This window comes from Natator depressus, chromosome 11, assembly GCF_965152275.1.
Source record: "Natator depressus isolate rNatDep1 chromosome 11, rNatDep2.hap1, whole genome shotgun sequence".
Lineage (NCBI taxonomy): Eukaryota > Metazoa > Chordata > Testudines > Cheloniidae > Natator > Natator depressus.
Genome location: NC_134244.1, coordinates 20,548,538 through 20,565,988, shown reverse-complemented (window position 1 = coordinate 20,565,988; position 17,451 = coordinate 20,548,538). Strand labels below are relative to the sequence as shown.

The 17,451-nt window shown below is 40.0% G+C and overlaps 1 protein-coding gene across 1 annotated transcript in view; it reads left to right on the top strand.

The window, feature by feature from the left end:
* LOC141995842 (von Willebrand factor D and EGF domain-containing protein-like) overlaps window positions 1-17,451 on the top strand; it is a 245,954-nt gene that overhangs the window by 216,812 nt on the left and 11,691 nt on the right. Inside the window, exons 27-28 of the mRNA XM_074967290.1 lie at window positions 11,785-11,880; window positions 13,104-13,199. Coding sequence (XP_074823391.1) covers window positions 11,785-11,880; window positions 13,104-13,199 — 192 coding nt within the window. The remainder of the gene's footprint in view (window positions 1-11,784; window positions 11,881-13,103; window positions 13,200-17,451) is intronic.

Genomic DNA, 17,451 nt, shown 5'->3' with positions numbered 1-17,451 from the left:
TTGGAGGCAAAGATGAAAATGAGTCCAAACAGTGTTGCGTTGAGAACACTTTCCATCAGGGCACCTCCACACCCTGTTTGGGTGCTTTGGGGCATTTTTCCTTTTCTTGTCAATATTTCAGGTGAAGGACTGAGAAGGAAGTGGCCTTATTTATTGCTGGCAGCTTCACATTTTCAGTAAAAGGGGAGAATGAGAGGAGAGGGAACATAGCAGCCAATCAGAGTGGACATATTTGCAAACTGAATACAAGTTTATTTATGGCTTGAGTAGTTACCTAATTTATTATTTCACTTCCAGTGTTCTACACCTTTGCATTCCTAAATGAGTCTGCCTGACAGCTACCATTTTGTTAGACAGAGAGGATGCACCATGCCTCCGTCATTCCGACCTTTTCTTTCTTTTTTCCTTACTTTAAAAGGAAAGACATTCAAGTTGTAAGTGTATGTTTGTTCTTTGTCTAAGCAGACAACAGCTATGTAAATCACACAGTTCTCATTGGCTGAAAGCTGAATACAGGGATTTGCACCTGTGTTTACTGACAACCGCACAGTGATTATGCAAACCAGACACCCACAAACAGAGTGAGGAAATGTCAGACCTGACAACAAAATGTACAGTTATGGATCAGTAACTGTAGCAACTTTGTATTCTCACTGGGTGAGAATTCCATTCTGTACAATCAGTCTTACTCAGTATAAAGAGGCAAACACTGGCAGTTCCTTTAAATAAAATATCTTTCGTGATCGGCTTTACATCAAACACACTTACAGCTGCTTCAGTAATAAAGAAAAGCAACTCATGGTTTGTTCTATTTCCCTTTAAGGAAAGTGCCAAGTAAAAACAATCTTGGAACTTCACTTTCTTCCTGGGGGCTTTAAACACACTATTCATATTGACACCTTACAGAAATTAACAGTAATGAAAATGTTGTAGAATTCCAGATATTTATTACCTATGTTTTGGATGGCTTACTTTAAAAATAATGCTAACGTAATTAAAACCAATAAAAGGCTTGATCCTCTATTTTTTCTTTAAAGAGAGATTTCCATTTATCCTTTTTAAGCTACCCTCTAACTTACCTCTGGCATTTTCCTTTCTGAACCAAAAATCTGGACACAGCTCCCTCTGGAGCTCATCAGCAAGTGAAATTCATGTGAGAACAACACAACATTCTTCCACCCCTACGCTGGGAACTCCAAACAAATTAGCAACCCAAACTCTAATATCTCTCTTAGCAGTATATCATGTTGCCACTTGTCAAATCTAGATAGCTAGTTGGACAGACAGGTTTTAAAAAATAGAGACACCCCAAAATTCTGCACATTTCTAATTCTTCTATGAAGTCTGGTAGAAAAATTGGGGCTCAACTCTGCAAACCCATAACATCACATGAGTCATCACACTGAAGTTGGGGTTTTGCACATTTGGGTCCCAATCTTTGTAGACAACTTTTTCTTCACTCTAATAGTTCCTGCAGGCAGGATTTATTTTCAGAACACTGCATACAATATAACTCAGTCTTATTCTTCCAGCTTTGCTTTCCTCCCCTCTGGATACCATGAGGATGTTGCTAGTCTGAGAGCTAGAGGCAAACTAATTTGGAAATGTGAACATGTGGGTTTGTGAAATAGCCTTTTGCTAACCACTGTAATATTGTGTAAATCACTCATTTATTGTATCCCATCCTTTCCATGTGGGCTTCTGTAAATTAGAGCCTTCTAGATTGTAGAAGCAGGTAGTTTACCAAATTATACCTGCACCAAGTCATCTTTTTGACAATTTGTAATATATTGTCAGGAATATCTCCATTCATTAGGCACAACCGATTGAACACTGTATCACTGGGATAGAGGAAAAGGAAATGGAGGTCTCAAGTTGTGACTCCTCCTACATGCCCATGCAGGAGAGTAAATTAGCATACGGTACCACCTTACTCCTTTTTCCCAGATACTCATATCATGGGGCATAGCACAAGAGGGAGAACAATCTCTGCAGTGCTGCTAGTCTCCCTTCCCACACAGGAGGGAGGGGAACAATCATTGCCACTGATGCGTGGAGGGGAGCCAGATATAGGATTCCCCGGAGCAAAGAAGAAAACGGGGACAACATTGCATCTGAAGCTCACAATCTTGTTCCTGTCTGCTCCTGGGGCAGCAATACTATGTGCTGCTCCTTATTCACGGTGTGTGGCAAAGCCCTTTTTAAAAGACAACATTCTCTTCTCAGATGTACAGATGTGGTGGTTTACATTGACTTTAATAGGAATTCTGAGCATCTATGGGAGGAAGTTGTCCCTTAATCTGTATATATCAATGTGTGCAAGAATCCATCTGGGTAGGAGTTAAAGTATGTACTCAAAAGTGGGCCAAAGTCCTTACTCAGTGTTTACTCATTCCATGGGCAAAACATCTATTGGCTTCTATGTGAATTTTACTTGAGAAAGGACTCTAGAATTTGATCCAATGTTTGTAAATAAAACCAGCAAACCCAATTGCCTAAACAAGACAGTGTCTGCACTCTGCTTACTTTTTGAAGGCTATGATCAGCTTTAATTGCCAGCTGTCACCAGTTACCACACAGCTCTTTCTAACCAAGCACATTTATTCTTAAAGTGAAAGCATAACAGAGAAAACATATTAAAGACAATAATAGTTCCTATACTCATGCTGTAAGCCTACCAGAGGTCAAGATTGCCTGTATTTTCTTTTTCTTTGCACAGAAGAAGATAAATTGAGTTGCAGCAAGCATCAACAAAGGCTTAGCCCACTCACAGCAATGAAAACATGTCTAACTGACTGGTCATAATGTACACACAGACGCTGCAAAACCAATCAACAGAGGAAAACATAAATGTATAAGAGAATCTGCTGTCACCTCTTATTCATGCATGACAAGAAAGCTGCTGAGCAAAACAAATAATATACACATTTCCACAATGCCTCAATGACTTAATGAAATATAAAGTCTACAATGAAGGGAAAATTTCTCCAAACCCAAAACTTCTAAAAAAATGGGAATAAAATCTGTGCAGAGAATACACCTTGATATTCCACATATTATGCATTAAAAGGCTGCAAAGACAGAATAAGTATTACTGTATTCTACTTAAGATATAGTGATGCAATGACACTGAAGTCAATGCAATTTGCAACAGTATAAGTATGATTTTTTTTGGCCATAACCTTTATCGTTGGCAGCTCCTAGTGGAATAATCCATTTTAAATCAATAGATGTATAATTTACACACGTGCACCTGCACGTACACACACTATGTGTATAGTGCCTTTCGTTCTGAAGGATCGCGTAACACAACATAAACTACATACATATAGGCAGCCCATTACCACCGAAATGAAAATACCTCGAGGGAAACTGCCAGCTCGTAAGCAGACAATTAGTACACTAAAGAATAAGGGACATGGAATGTTAGGGGAAAATCCCCTACCCCTATTAAAATGACCATGGGATCATTAATATCCGGGAAGAGCAGACAAGACCAAGGTGTAAGTTCTTATTCAAGAGCTGTGCACACAGTAAGCTACCTGGAAATCAACTTATCTGCCTCAGAAGGAGACTGCTAGAGACGGAGCACAGTCAACCTTGCCAGGTAACAAACTACAATTACTCATCTGACAACGTTGATGAATATGCAACAGGCTTTCAATATATTATATATTGACATGAATGTCATTTCTCTTCCTGGTCCATTGCATCACCTTGGTCATTCAGTATCTCATTATCTTTCCCATTTTTAATAGCCCAGTACTGTAGGTAGGGATGGTCTCCTAGTTCAATATCTCTAAAATTATCAGTAAATATATTTGGATATGTTCCAGAACTAAAGGCATAATACAACTAAAGGAAAGCTCCAGGGTCACACAGCTGTTCATTTACTTTATGTTTTTCTAATCCATAATGTTTGTATTTCAAATAATCATATTTATATAGGCACACATCAGTCTGGCGCTAGCACCAGCTAGGTAACTCACATCACCACAGCGGTGTAGAAGGATGAGAATATTATGGATGCAAACAACTGTCACCACACCCATCCCAATTACATTTGCAGCTGCTTCTGTGTCTTGTAGCAATTTGTTCTCCTGGAGTGCATCCCTTAGAGCTTTCCACAAGATTATTTTTACCATATGGAAAGATTATTTATTGAGAAAGTGGTTAGCAGCTCTGTCAGGAAGACATGCAAGGCTAGAGCTAGCGATGCACAGTCCTCACAAGGGTTTGATTTGGATAAGCATCCAAAAGTTTGGATGCTCATCTGAATGGTATGACCATGTTGGGTCCGTAAAAGGAAATCTTTATGACACAAAAAAAGTGTTCTTAGCAAGATGTGTGTGGTTTTACATACATATTGTGGCCCGCCCATCCCAAGGTAGAACCGAGTTTGTTGTTTTACATTATTTAGGCATAAAATTAGTTATCTTGTTTACAAAGCCAAATCAATGTGCATAAAAAAGCTCAGCAACACATACATCTAAAACTTAAGAGTCGTGCAAAACTAGAGCTATGCTACCCTTCAGAGGAATAAAAGGACAAAAGTCCTCAGTGTCCCAAATCCATAACATGTTCTTGGAGCGCTGTGTGCATTGGGACCTTCATAGAGGCAGATATATTGTTACATCTGTCTACCTAGTGATCTGCTGAGCATCAATTGGTATACCCACTGAAGGGCAGAATGAAAACTTTTACCGGAACTGGACTTCAGTTAGTGTCAGGACAGTAAATCCAAAACAATGACATGATGGCCAAAGCACACTAGTTTTGGCAGATTCAAAGGCGAAAATGGCATGCAGCCAGCTCAAGGCTGTATTTGGAGTATGGAAGCATCCAGTCAAGGTTTTCCTCACTGCAATCAGAAAAATGCTTCATTTGGGCAGCTTACCTAAGACGCATATCACATCTAGTGAGACTTTGAGCCAGATCCCCAGCTGCTCAATGGAGCCATGCCAACTTACCCCAATCAGAGGTTTGGCCCTTCAGTTCCTCTCATAGGGAAAAGGACACTGCTATTTCTGTGAAATTCAAGCAGCATCACTAAGATATTCTTGTTACCAGAATAGACACTCTCTCCAGTTTTTCTGGTAACAGGTAATACATGTGATACTCGTACCCAAAGAACTCAAAGTTCCAGTTTTAACACTGATCCCCACCACATTCAAATATGTTGGTTTCATTTCCCCCCGCCCCCCCCCCAACACACTTGAGTTCTTTGCTTCCATCTGCATTTCTTGACAAGACTAGTCTGTGACATCAGAGTTATTTTTGAAGCTGTCCCACACGACGTAGTCTTACTGTCATGCCTCTCCTGTTCTCACTCCTTGTTTTTGTGAATGCTGTCGCAAATCAAGATAAAAACTAAGCAGAAATGGAGAAACATTAAAATCATGTGCATGTGCAAGAGGCTATACTTTGACCAGTCAAACCCCCTGCTCTCCAAAACAATAGAAAAGTAACGAGAAAGATAAAACTGTACTAGGATTTCCTAAAAAAGCCACCTGAAAACCAAATTGACAGTTTTAAGGAACTGTCACTGTTTGCAGATTTATAAATCATGGAGGGGGGGTTGTTTTTTTTTTAAAAAAGCAGATTTATGACTTTGATTTAAAGGAATTATTTTAAGTGTGCATCTCAGAATGGGTGTTGTCCTCCCCCTTCCCACTTACATTCATTCTTCTGTAAGCATCACCTGTAAGCTATATCCTGACACATTTGCTTGGCCTGCCAGAATAGATGTTATTGCTTGGGATTACTTTCTGCCTTCCATCTAGAATGTATCATTCAGGCCAATTTTCTCAGCCTCTGCAGGGCAAAGAAACCCAAAGCTGTCTTGAAAAGCATATCTCCCAGTCAGCGCAGCTGTGCAGGGCTCTGTCTCCTTATCACCAGCTTGATTCGGGATGGGTGATGACAGTGATTATTGTACTAGAGCTAAATAGGCTCTGCATGATCATTTTCAGGAAAAGCTAGTGCACAGTCCTTCAGTTGCTGCAGTGTGCTCCGAAAACATCCTAGATTTAAAGGGTTTGTCATTGTCAAGATTTCAGGCAACTGATTTAATATTGTCTCTGTCATAACTAAACTCTAGTTTCCTAGGGTAGCTTTAAAGTCTGGGCTATTTGAGCAATACTGTAACCCATCAGAAGGGGATATAAACAATGAAGGGGGTACAAGGTATAATGGGGTGAATGAATCAGAAGTTCTCAGCCTGCTGTGTTAGGTTCAGCATGAAGAGTTTTCTGTTTGCTCCTTCAGATTCTAAGGGCAACAATTGGTTTCTATTACTAACTTCAAATTGATCAGGAATTATTAGTTATCACTGACTAATACTGTGACTGTTTGAACAGAGAGATATTCTGGGTTACTTATATCATCTGCAGCTGTAGGAAAGCATGCCCTGTGCTTAACTTTGCCTCAGGGCTCCTTTGGCTTTGCTTGGTAGTGTTACATTTTAAGGGAGCTGCTTTTGAGGTTGAGATTTAAAAAGGGATAGTGGAAGTTGTTGTTGGTAAGTATATACAGTCAGCGGGCACTAATGCTGCAGGAGAGGAATAGCTGTTACAGGGAACAGAGTTCCTGTGTATCATCTTGCTTGTTCTGGCAACCTGTGACTACACAGGAGAAAGAATTGTATACATCAGTGTGACGGTGTGAGCATTGTCGATGTCTATTATTTTAATTCCTACATTTACGTTTCTTGCTCCACTAAAATCACTCTTCACCTGAGATGTTGCATGTGATCATCCCTTTTTCCAAACCTGGATCATCAGCTCCAAAAAAGGGTTTATCTTAGGGTGACCAGATGTCCCGATTTTATAGGGACAGTCCCAATATTTGGGGCTTTTTCTTATATAGGCACCTATTACACCGCACCCCCTGTCCTGATTTTTCACATTTGCAATCTGGTCACCCTAGTTTATCTTAACCTTAGTAAACCTAACTTTCCATAAAGTAAAGAACATGGCAGTGGGTTTTTAGTTCTGATAACAGTGCCCTGCGTTGCCAGCAAGTTGTCTCATATCAGATTCGTTATAGGATTTAGAGTGGTAGCCATGTTAGTCTGAATCAGCAAAAAGAACGAAGCGTACTTGTGGCACCTTAGAGACTAACACATTTATTTGAGCATAAGCTTTCGTGGTCTAAAACCCACTTCATGCGATTCATGCAGTGGAAAATACAGTAGGAAGATATATACACACACAGAGAACATGAAGAAATGGGTGTTGCCAAACCCACTATAATGAGAGTGATCAATTAAGATGAGCTATTATCAGCAGGAGAAAAAAACCTTTTGTAGTGATAATCAGGATGGCCCATTTCCAACAGTTCACAAGAAGGTGAGAGTAACAGTGTGTGTGTGTGGGGAGGGGGGGAATTAGCATGGGGAAATAGTTTTACTTTGTGTAATCACTCCCAGTCTTTATTCAAGCCTATTTAATTGTGTCCAGTTTGCAAATTAATTCCAATTCAACAGTCTCTCATTGGAGTCTGTTTTTGAAGTTGTTTGTTGTAATATTGCGACTTTTAGGTCTGTAATCGAGTGACCAGGGAGATTGAAGTGTTCTCCAACTTGTTTTTGAATGTTATAATTCTTGACGTCTGATTTGTGTCCATTTATTCTTTTACATAGAGACTGTCTGGTTTGGCCAAGGTACATGGCAGAGGGGCATTGCTGGCACATGATGGCATATATCACACTGGTAGATGTGCAGGTGAACGAGCCTCTGATAGTGTGGCTGATGTGATTAGGTCCTATGATGGTGTCCCCTGAATAGATATGTGGACAGAGTTGGCAAAGGGCTTTGTTGCAAGGATAGGTTCCTGGGTTAGTGTTTTTGTTGTGTGGTGTGTGGTTGCTGGCGAGTATTTGCTTCAGGTTGGGGGACTATCTGTAAGCAAGGACTGGCCTGTCTCCCAAGATCTGTGAGAGTGACGGATTGTCCTTCAGGATAGGTTGTAGATCCATGATGAACCTCTCCAGCGCATCATATTTTGAAATTGGCGCTCTTCCACAGAGGCCGTGGGGTGGGACTAAGAAAGATCAAAACTAGTTAAAATTAATAAATGTAGAATTCTGCCTAATGGGCATGAAAATGGAATTCTAGTTAAGAAAGTTAAGGGAAGGGAAAGTGAGGCAGAAGTGTCAGTGGAAGGGGGGAAAAGGAAAGAAAGTTATCTTCATTTACATACAGATTCCTTGTGAGATTGCTATCAATGAGAGAGAGAGAGAGAGAGCACAAGCACACATGAACATAAAGTTAGAAGGGCTCTAGCCCTTCAGAATATGTTTGGCCCTGAACCTTCAGCCTTTACTCAAATTGAACTCCCACTGACCTAATTTACACCTGAACTCCCTTGGATTCCAGCTGTTGCCTACGTAAGGAGTGGAAGGTCTGGCAGGAGGAAAAAAACCCAACCTGAGAGCTTATTGTTGTATTCTCATTGCAAAGTAAGGAAATAGTTATCAATTAATTTTTAAGAAACCCAAAGGAGGTATATATTGGAATAAAACATGGACACATAACATCTAAGACAAGTAACCTACTCTAGAAACTACCTGCTAAAGTGTGATTCTTGTTATATGGTGAGAAGAAAAAGTAGTTAGTAAATTGAATCATGGAGCATTCACTTTTGACAAAGCCCTGCTTAAATGCTTTCTACAACGCTTTTGTTACCACCTCTTTCGTGGCTTTGGGGGGGGGGGGGTTACAAGTGGGGGGGGGAATGTTTTCAAGGGCCTGTGATATCTAGAAATTGCAAGGTGTGACTGTCTGCTGGGGTTCCCAGAATATGTGATCCACTGTGATCCTCTCAGCCTCAGTAACAATCCATCTTGTCTGCCTTGCCAGCAAACTCTTCAAGACTCTGCCAGTCCAAATCATGCCTAGCAAGTAACAATCAGTGAACACCAGTTCATCAGTGACATCCTTCTTTGCTTCACTCAGCCCCTCTTACTGTAAAACCCACAATACCTTATCAAGTTCACTGCTCCTTTAAAGAGACAATACGCAGCAACTTATGAACATAACTGGGGTTGACAAACCCTCCACTTCAGTCAAAGCCCTGAGTTAGTTTATGGTAAAAGTAAAACAAGTTTATTAACAAAAGGACATAGGTTTAAGTGATACCAAGAATAAGAAATAAGGATAGAAATGGTTACAAACAAACAGAAGTAAAAATATCCTTCTAAGAATAAAACTCGTCTTAACAAACTAGAGTCTTTTGTTCAAAGCAGTTTTTCTCACCGTAGTCTTTCTTCCAGCCTTACTGGTAAGACCTTTAGCCAGGACCCAAGATACAGAGCTCAAAACGCTTGGTTTCTTGAACTCCTTAGGTGAAGGATAATTCACAGGCTTACCTGGCCCCTTCTTCATAGTCCAGTAAACCTTTGAAATGTTTTCCTCTGAGCCATGTCCCCAGATAAAGTACCTTTCCCTTGCTGGGTGTAGACACCAGGCTGCCTGATGTAAATTCCATGCTCATTCCTCTCCTACTGGTGATTTTTACAATGCAAATGATCTTCCTGCAATCTCCAATACCCATTGTGTTTGGCCACTCTGGTTTGATTTATATAGGAGAGCAGGCAGGATCACAGTCCTTTGTCTAGGGAGGGGCGATTTATGCCCTGCCTGACACACATTTTAAGAACAGTTTTCTGTACATATTTGTACTTTTCCATACATCCCCCGTAAATGCACCACACAATAATATTAATGACCAACATACTATCGGTTTGCATTGGATACCTTGCATGACACCTTTTAGATTCAGATTCTGACAACAGAGAGTTAGGTACACTGGACTAGTCACTGCTGAAACTCACTGCTGGACACCAGCGAGCCCCTTGCCTTCTGGCATAGGGATGCTCTTAGGGTCACATGAGTACAGATGATCTAACTTTTATAGATGGCCCCAAACCAAACCCTCGATCTCATTGCTGTAAACTTTGGGGGAAAAGTTTAGTGTCCTGGAATCAAAAATACAGATTTTGCTCTTTGTAGCAAGCTAAATGCCACCAAATTAGGGTGGGGGGTGAAACCCAGAGTCAGATTTTGAGGTCCTCTCTACTAAATTCTAAACCTCTAAAATATTTTATAATTAAATTATAATACAGTACAAGAACTTAGGTTACAAGTCTGCTACAGGAGAGACATGAAACAAACAACACACATATACACCAAAGGAATTAAGTTTTTGTTGTCATTGCATCCTGAACTCACCCTGGTTATGACTAGCAGTTACAACAACTGTTACTTTACCAGGAGTGCTGACTCATTGTTAGCCTTAGCCCGTGGTTTACCGTGCCCTCTCGAAATGACCAGGGACAATGACTGTAGTACAAGACAGAGAGGGTGGAGGAAAAGGAAAGAGAAGAGGGACAGTTTAAGGGCTTGGTCCCTGGAAGTCCCTACCACTTTGAATTTTACCTCGCCAACAGAGTAAAAATCAGCTTATCTGAGAGCAGATCCCTGTGCTGAAAGACCCTTAGCACAGAGTAATATCAAAGACTAGGAGGCAACTGAGATCAGTGCAGAAGCACAAAGAGAAGACTGCTAGTATGGCTGCATCTGCAAACAAGCGTAAGAAATAGACCGAGTGACCAGGTAGGAAGAGCCATTGAAGCAGTGTGCCTGGTTTAGGGTCCCAGAGACATAGGTAGCATTAGCTTCCCAAACGATCAGAAAATACCAGAGGCAGGCCTGAGAGGATGTTATCCTTCTATTGCATGATGAATTACTGGCGTTTTGGACACTAATTTCTTGTAAACAGTTGCAATATTCTTGCTTGGAGAGTTTTTGCATGACTTCATCCTCGACCAGAGACTGTAAAGATTCCTGTTCTTTGTAGCCATTTGAGTGGTTTATTTGTAACCCATTAGATGGCAAGACCATTGCACAGGACATGCCAAAGCACTTGCTGTACCACAAAATGGAATGTATCATTTGCACAAGGTCTCAAAGTGTGTTGTTATACAATGGTCAGCATATGATCACAGCATTAATATCTAAATCAAACACAGCATTTGCAAAATTCTGTGTAGTAGCAGCAGGTTGAAATGCCATGTGATTTAGACGTTATAGAGTTCAGCTGAAATGATTCTAGTAGTTGGAAAACTCCACAGTTTTTAAAAAAGGGTCAGAATTATACAGTTTATCCTGATTGGTGGCAAGATAAAGATGTGTCTTTATCACATGCATAAATTTAGTGAAAAACTAAATATTTGAACTTGTTGTGCAACAATTTTGCCATATTTCAAAACAGATGGGAATACAGCCTCATCTTGTCTTTAGTCTTGATTGATAAAATACTAAAAAGTTTTCCTGAAATTGTCTGAAGTTAATCTATTTTCTTCAAGTCCTTTCTGAACTGATGAATGTCTGAGAACATGTTTTTCAATCAAGAGGTGAAAGCTTTCACAAGAATTTGGCAACCAACAGTAATAAGTGGTACTGGTCTGTCTGCAGCTGCCACAGAAGATTTCTTGTTTGCTTTTTCAAGAATCATTGTAATTAATGCCTCTCTCATTTCTCCGTTGAGGCAGTTCTTACTGAAGGCTCCCTGAAAGGTTTTTTGCACAACGGAGCTCAGCAAATTTTACAAGGATTTATCGAAGATAGCAAGCCCCAGAGTTTAAAACTTTCACATCCAAATTACCTTTTTGTTTTTAATTACAACAACTTAACCTTACGAAATGATGTAAATACATCCTGAAGTAAAGTCTGCCTGAATATGTACCATCAACCATGCTCCTCATTTAATATGTAACTGCAGGTATCTGTGATCCCATGTGCATGAATGGAGGGAAATGTATAAGCCCAGATGTCTGTGACTGCCCATCTGGTTGGAGGGGCAAGCGGTGCAATAAACGTAAGTATCTCTGCCTCCCAGCAAACACAATATTGTGTAGTACATAGGCCAGTCAGAATGACTTGTAATCATTTTTAATATTAGAAAAGAATATAGTGAATAGACCTTGTTTTGCTACTTCAGCATTTTACAAAGAAAAACAGTTGTATGTACAGTTTTATGTACAAAATGATATAAACATTTGATGTTTACAGAAAAAGAAAGGTGGGGGGAACCAAGGGGTTCTATCTCATGCAGCTGTCTATTATGCATATTTTTATGGAAACTCATTTTTATGGTATTAAACTTGAAGTATTGATTTTAGGTCATACCAGCAACACATATTTTGTTATATTTTACAGAGAAATGTCATATATTTCAAAATACAGGACTATTTAAAGCCTGTAGTAAAGCCTTCCAAACTGATATACTTTCAAGGTCATCAGATGCATTCCAGTGCATAATTCTGAGACTGATGTATTCTTACACTAAGCCTACCACATCTCACTGCAGTTTACATAAAAATGCAATTAAAAAAATCACCTTATCTTAAAATGTTTCAGGGAATATTTTCTCTTACATAGTTATTCATTACCATGATGTTGGCGGATAAGCTGAATAAATTTAAGATCAAGATGACACTGTGTGGGAGATGGATTAATGTATTGCCTTTTTCACCCTAGGAGTACTGGTGATGAATAAGGCTTGGGAATCAGCACAATGTTAATTTCAGTGCTGTTCCTAAAGTATAATATTGATCATTTCTCCTCAGTGTATATTTACATATACAGTACATACACACACAGAATCATAATGTATTATATATACTGTGTATACACATACATATAAAATAATCCCAGTGACAAACACCATTTAAACTGTGTTGTGATGTAAATGAACATCACACCCTATTTATTTGGAACATCTGATATGGGTGTACCATATATCACACAGAAAAGAGTACCTTAATTTGTTGGTGCCAGGGTACTTGACCTAGTTCTTGATGTTACCAGCAGCCACTCACTTTGAGAGAACTCTTTCTGGGGGGGAGGTAATATCACAGAAATTCAAAATGCTAATTATGGTATCTTGTGAAGAAGATTCATTAAATTCTTTGAGATTCCACCATTTTGAAAATAACTATGTGAAGCAATTGCCAGCATGTTACTCTCTAAAACAGCTCATGCACATGAGTACGTTCATGGATCTTCTCATTTGCCCGCTTTTCATGTTGGTTTTTTCAGGTGTTTGTCTGCAGGAGTGTCTGAATGGTGGAGAATGTGTAGGCCCCAGTGTCTGTGCATGCTCTGAAGGATGGATAGGAATGCTGTGTCAGACTCGTAAGTGCTTCTTTCATTAAAACACTATGATAGCCATCCTTATAAACTGCATATATTTTCCATATATGCAGTGCAGTTGTAACCGTGTCAATCCCAGGATATTAGAGACACAGGTGGGTGAGGTAATATCTTTGATTGGACCAACTTCTGTTGGGGAGAGAGAAAAGCTTCTGAGCCACACAGAGCTCTTCTTCAGGTCTGTGTAAATTCATCTCTCTCACCTACAGAAGTTGGTCCAATCAAAGATATTACCTCACCTGCCTTGTCTCTCTTATATCCTCCATGATATTTATGTGACTTGAATAACGTGATGATAAAACACTTAGGATTTAATTCTGCCTCCCTTACTCTCATTGAGTAGTCCCTTATTCCATGTGTAGAACAATTGTTTTCAGTGGGACTACTTGACTCAATTTAAGGGCTTTCGTATATGGTAGAGTAATGCACCCTACAGAAGCGTGATTTCTAAAGAGCACTAATATGTTGCATGTTAATTGATCGATGCAGACACTTCTGGTACACACTAGAGGTTCTCTAGTGCACTTTAACAGAATACTGTTTGAAACAGAATTATTGTATGCGCACAGGCAGGGTCTACATGCAATTACAATATAAACACATGAGTGTGCTTTAGAAATCATACCCCCGGAGGGTGAATTATCCCACCATGTGTACAAGCCCTGAATAGGGGAAAGAGAATTAGGCCTTAATTTACTTGAATGGATACTATTTTAAAAGGTAGGAAAATCTTCACATTTTCAAAATGCCAACATGAATACTTTTAAAATAACCCCTTACTATATTTGTAACCCAAATGCTGCAGCACTGTGCAAACCCGCAAGCCAGCAGAGTTTCCATGTGCAAAGAGACTGAACAGTGTGGCCCGAGGGGAAGAACATTGGTTATTTTAAATGTGTCCCTTGGATTCATGCATGTGGCTAACATCACAATGGAAAGGCAGTAAACATTTGGGGATATAAGTAAAGTGTCACTCCTTCTCTCCTTTTCCACTGGCAGTGCATAATTATGTCTTGCAATCTTTCTGGCCCAGTTACATCTCATCAGTTGTATAACTGACTCTGACCCAAACATATATTAGTTCACATTTTTTAATGTTTTAAATTATTTACTAATTAATGACTCATACCTAGTCCAGTTCATCCCTCCCCCCATCACCACCACCAAAGGCAGGTTCTTCACTGGGAAAGACTATCAAGACTCAATATTTGTATCAGTTTCTGCTGCTTTACACGGTTATCCACAATGCAGAGTCTAGGCACATTTCTGTTTATTTCGTCAGGCCTTTTGAAGGCAGCGCCAAACCTGTTTGTTTGACATTCACTCTGTTTTTACTATTTCCTCCAGTGTTTTCACAGCACCTGACAATTTAATCAGCTTTTTGTCCAGAAAAGCAACTGGCTGAAACGTCTAGGTCTCACAGCAAATCTGAATAATGACTGAGTATGGAATTTTGCTTTTTTAAAAAAAAAAAAAAAAAAAAAGACTATAGTGGGAGAGCAGATGTTTGGGTCTTAGAGTGTTGCTCTCGAGTATTCAGTGGTGCAGCAAAGACGAGGCAGTGGAACCATAAGTCATATTCCTTACAGATGTTAAGTATAAAAAAAAAAAAGTTTTTCCCATGGAAATAACCCAGTAAAGTATGTCTGGATTTTTGCATTTTGAATACAGTTTTCTTCACTAATATCCAGGAGTCTATACAAAATTATGTACATGCCCAAGTGTTATGAGCTTCCTGAGGCAGCTCACCTATAGGACTGCCCACTGTGGTGGCTGCAGGCACTGACAGGCAGATTACTAATGGTGCTACCGAGGCCTGGGTCCAGTCACAGGTTACCACTCGATCCTTTGTTATCACACTAGTGTTACTCTAGCCTGCTCCCTATCACCAATCAGCCCACACACATGCTAGGCCAAATCCATCTGTGGTGTGACTCTGTTGAAACTAATTAAATAATATCAAGGATGCATTGGGCTCTGTACAGCCTCTCCTACACAAAAGTGCTTTGATCAAGCCTTTCAAACTCAAACCTGCAAGCTTTCTAAACGGCCTGCTTCACCCTTGGAGAGCCTGTATACCTTTCTGCTTAGACACACAAGGTCAAATCCTGCTCTTATTTGTAGCAGAATTTCAGTGGATCCACTCCATACTTGCACCACTGTAAGCAAGCACAGATTTTCGCCCACAGCCTTAAAAGTCAGAGTAGCATTTTCACAGTGCACTGTAAGATAATTAGTAGCCAGCAGACATACAAGAGCACATTTTTGTAAGTTAATATCAGTACATGTTTCCAAACAATTTCAGCTTTATGAAAGACAATTTCCACTCCCCAAGTCACAATCCAGATCACTTTTACTGGCAACCATCAACATGTTTGTTTTACCTTTATTCCACTGGTCATAAATTTAATTTCTTGGAATGACCGGCTAAGCTTCAGTCTGAATTCAGCATTGGGTAAGTCAGTCGGCCACCCCCAGAGATGAAAATACAAAGCCAGGAGTCATCCATAGACAGAAGAACTACAGCCCATATTTCTCCATAAACCAAATAGCCTCATCCACCTGTGGTACCAGAGGGAATGACAAGAACCTCACATATGCTCGGGAGGCTTCAGTGAGCAGTTATCCCCTGGGATTTCTCAGAAAGAAGGACTCCACTCCTTGACACCTCCACCTACTAACTAACAACACTTCATGGTCATTGGTAGTGAAGGGCAGCTGACAAATCTGGAAGAATCACCAGGGCCATCTGATTTTACTCCATCACCAGAAAGAAATCACTGACCAACATGACCACTGTGGTGTCTGTATCTCAGAGAGGCCTAAACTCCAATTGACTGTGGTCAAGGAGAGCTTTAGGATCCAGATGTAGCTACATTGCTATGGAGCTCTCAGTTTCCTCAAACTCGGAAATTTAAGATATGGATTTCTTCAACTTTGGGGGCTAATAATTACTTTAAATAATTAAAAACTGTAATGATACAAAATCCCCCTGCTGGCTTTTGCCTGACAAGGTGAACATGGATCTATATTGAAAGCTGCACCCCAGAGTTCCTCCAGCATTTCAGTAAGCACCACTAGCCGAAACGCCACTGACGAGGTTTTGTGCTTATCCTCCCCAGTCACAGTTCCTCTGCATTGAGGATTATTAGCTCAGTGTAAATATGAATCGTCTTTTTCTGCAAAGTATATTGAAAATGCTTCACTGAGAGCAACACTTGACTCTGCAACCAGATATAAATCTCACAGATTAATAATCAGGTTGTACATCATGTGGAACAGTTGTGCTGATTGCCACTTTTGAGATGCTGTGATACAAAGAAACCTTCCTTTGCTACTTGTACAATTAATAGCATAGAATTTAGAAACTCTTGATGCTGTAGTGTGTTAAACTCAGAATCAGACTTCTGTGACCAGTGTGCTAGCACCTTCCCTCCACCTGTCACTGGCTATCAGCATATTATCAAAACTGACAAGGATACAGCCTAGGATGAGAACATTTAGGAGACATTGTTTCAACAGTCATGGACAGAGCACAATAGCCCCATTCTACTAGGCTTTAAATGAAGTTGGTTGGCAGACCAGTGTACTTCCCCACTCGTCTTAACTGAAGAGAATAGCTTCTGAGGAAGGATCAATAAAATAGGTTTTTCACTCCAGCAAATAAGGTCCATGGTGGTTTACACATTGCCCTGTATATGCAGTATGATCTTGATGGTATGAGGAATTAATGGTCAGATTTCACACCTTATTGCAAATGCAGGGAAATGATCTTACAAAAGAGTGAAATGTTATTCATAATTAAGGCTGAATCTACACTGAAATATATTTTATCTGTCTCCTGCCCCTGACTTTTGATTACTTCAGTGCAAATGTTCTAAAAATTCTATAACAAACTTTAAAAATATATAAAACACATCACTGAGGCTGTGGCAGTTTCCATGGCAGCAGAGTTTCCTATCAATTTTGTTTAAAGTTGAGGCCCCTATTAACCTCCCTCTACCTGGTTCCTCCCTGCACTCTCCTTTGTGCATGTGTGCGCAAACACACACCCCTCTCTTCGAGCCATCGTGGGATCGTCAAACCAAAACAACAAAGACTAAAATCCTATAATTTAACCTGCTCTTGAAAATATATGCCTGAATGGAACCCTAAGGAAGTCAGTGGAGTTTTACCTAGGCATAGCAGTCTGTCAATGTGGATCAGACTGTAGGATTGGGGTATAATTCCAATA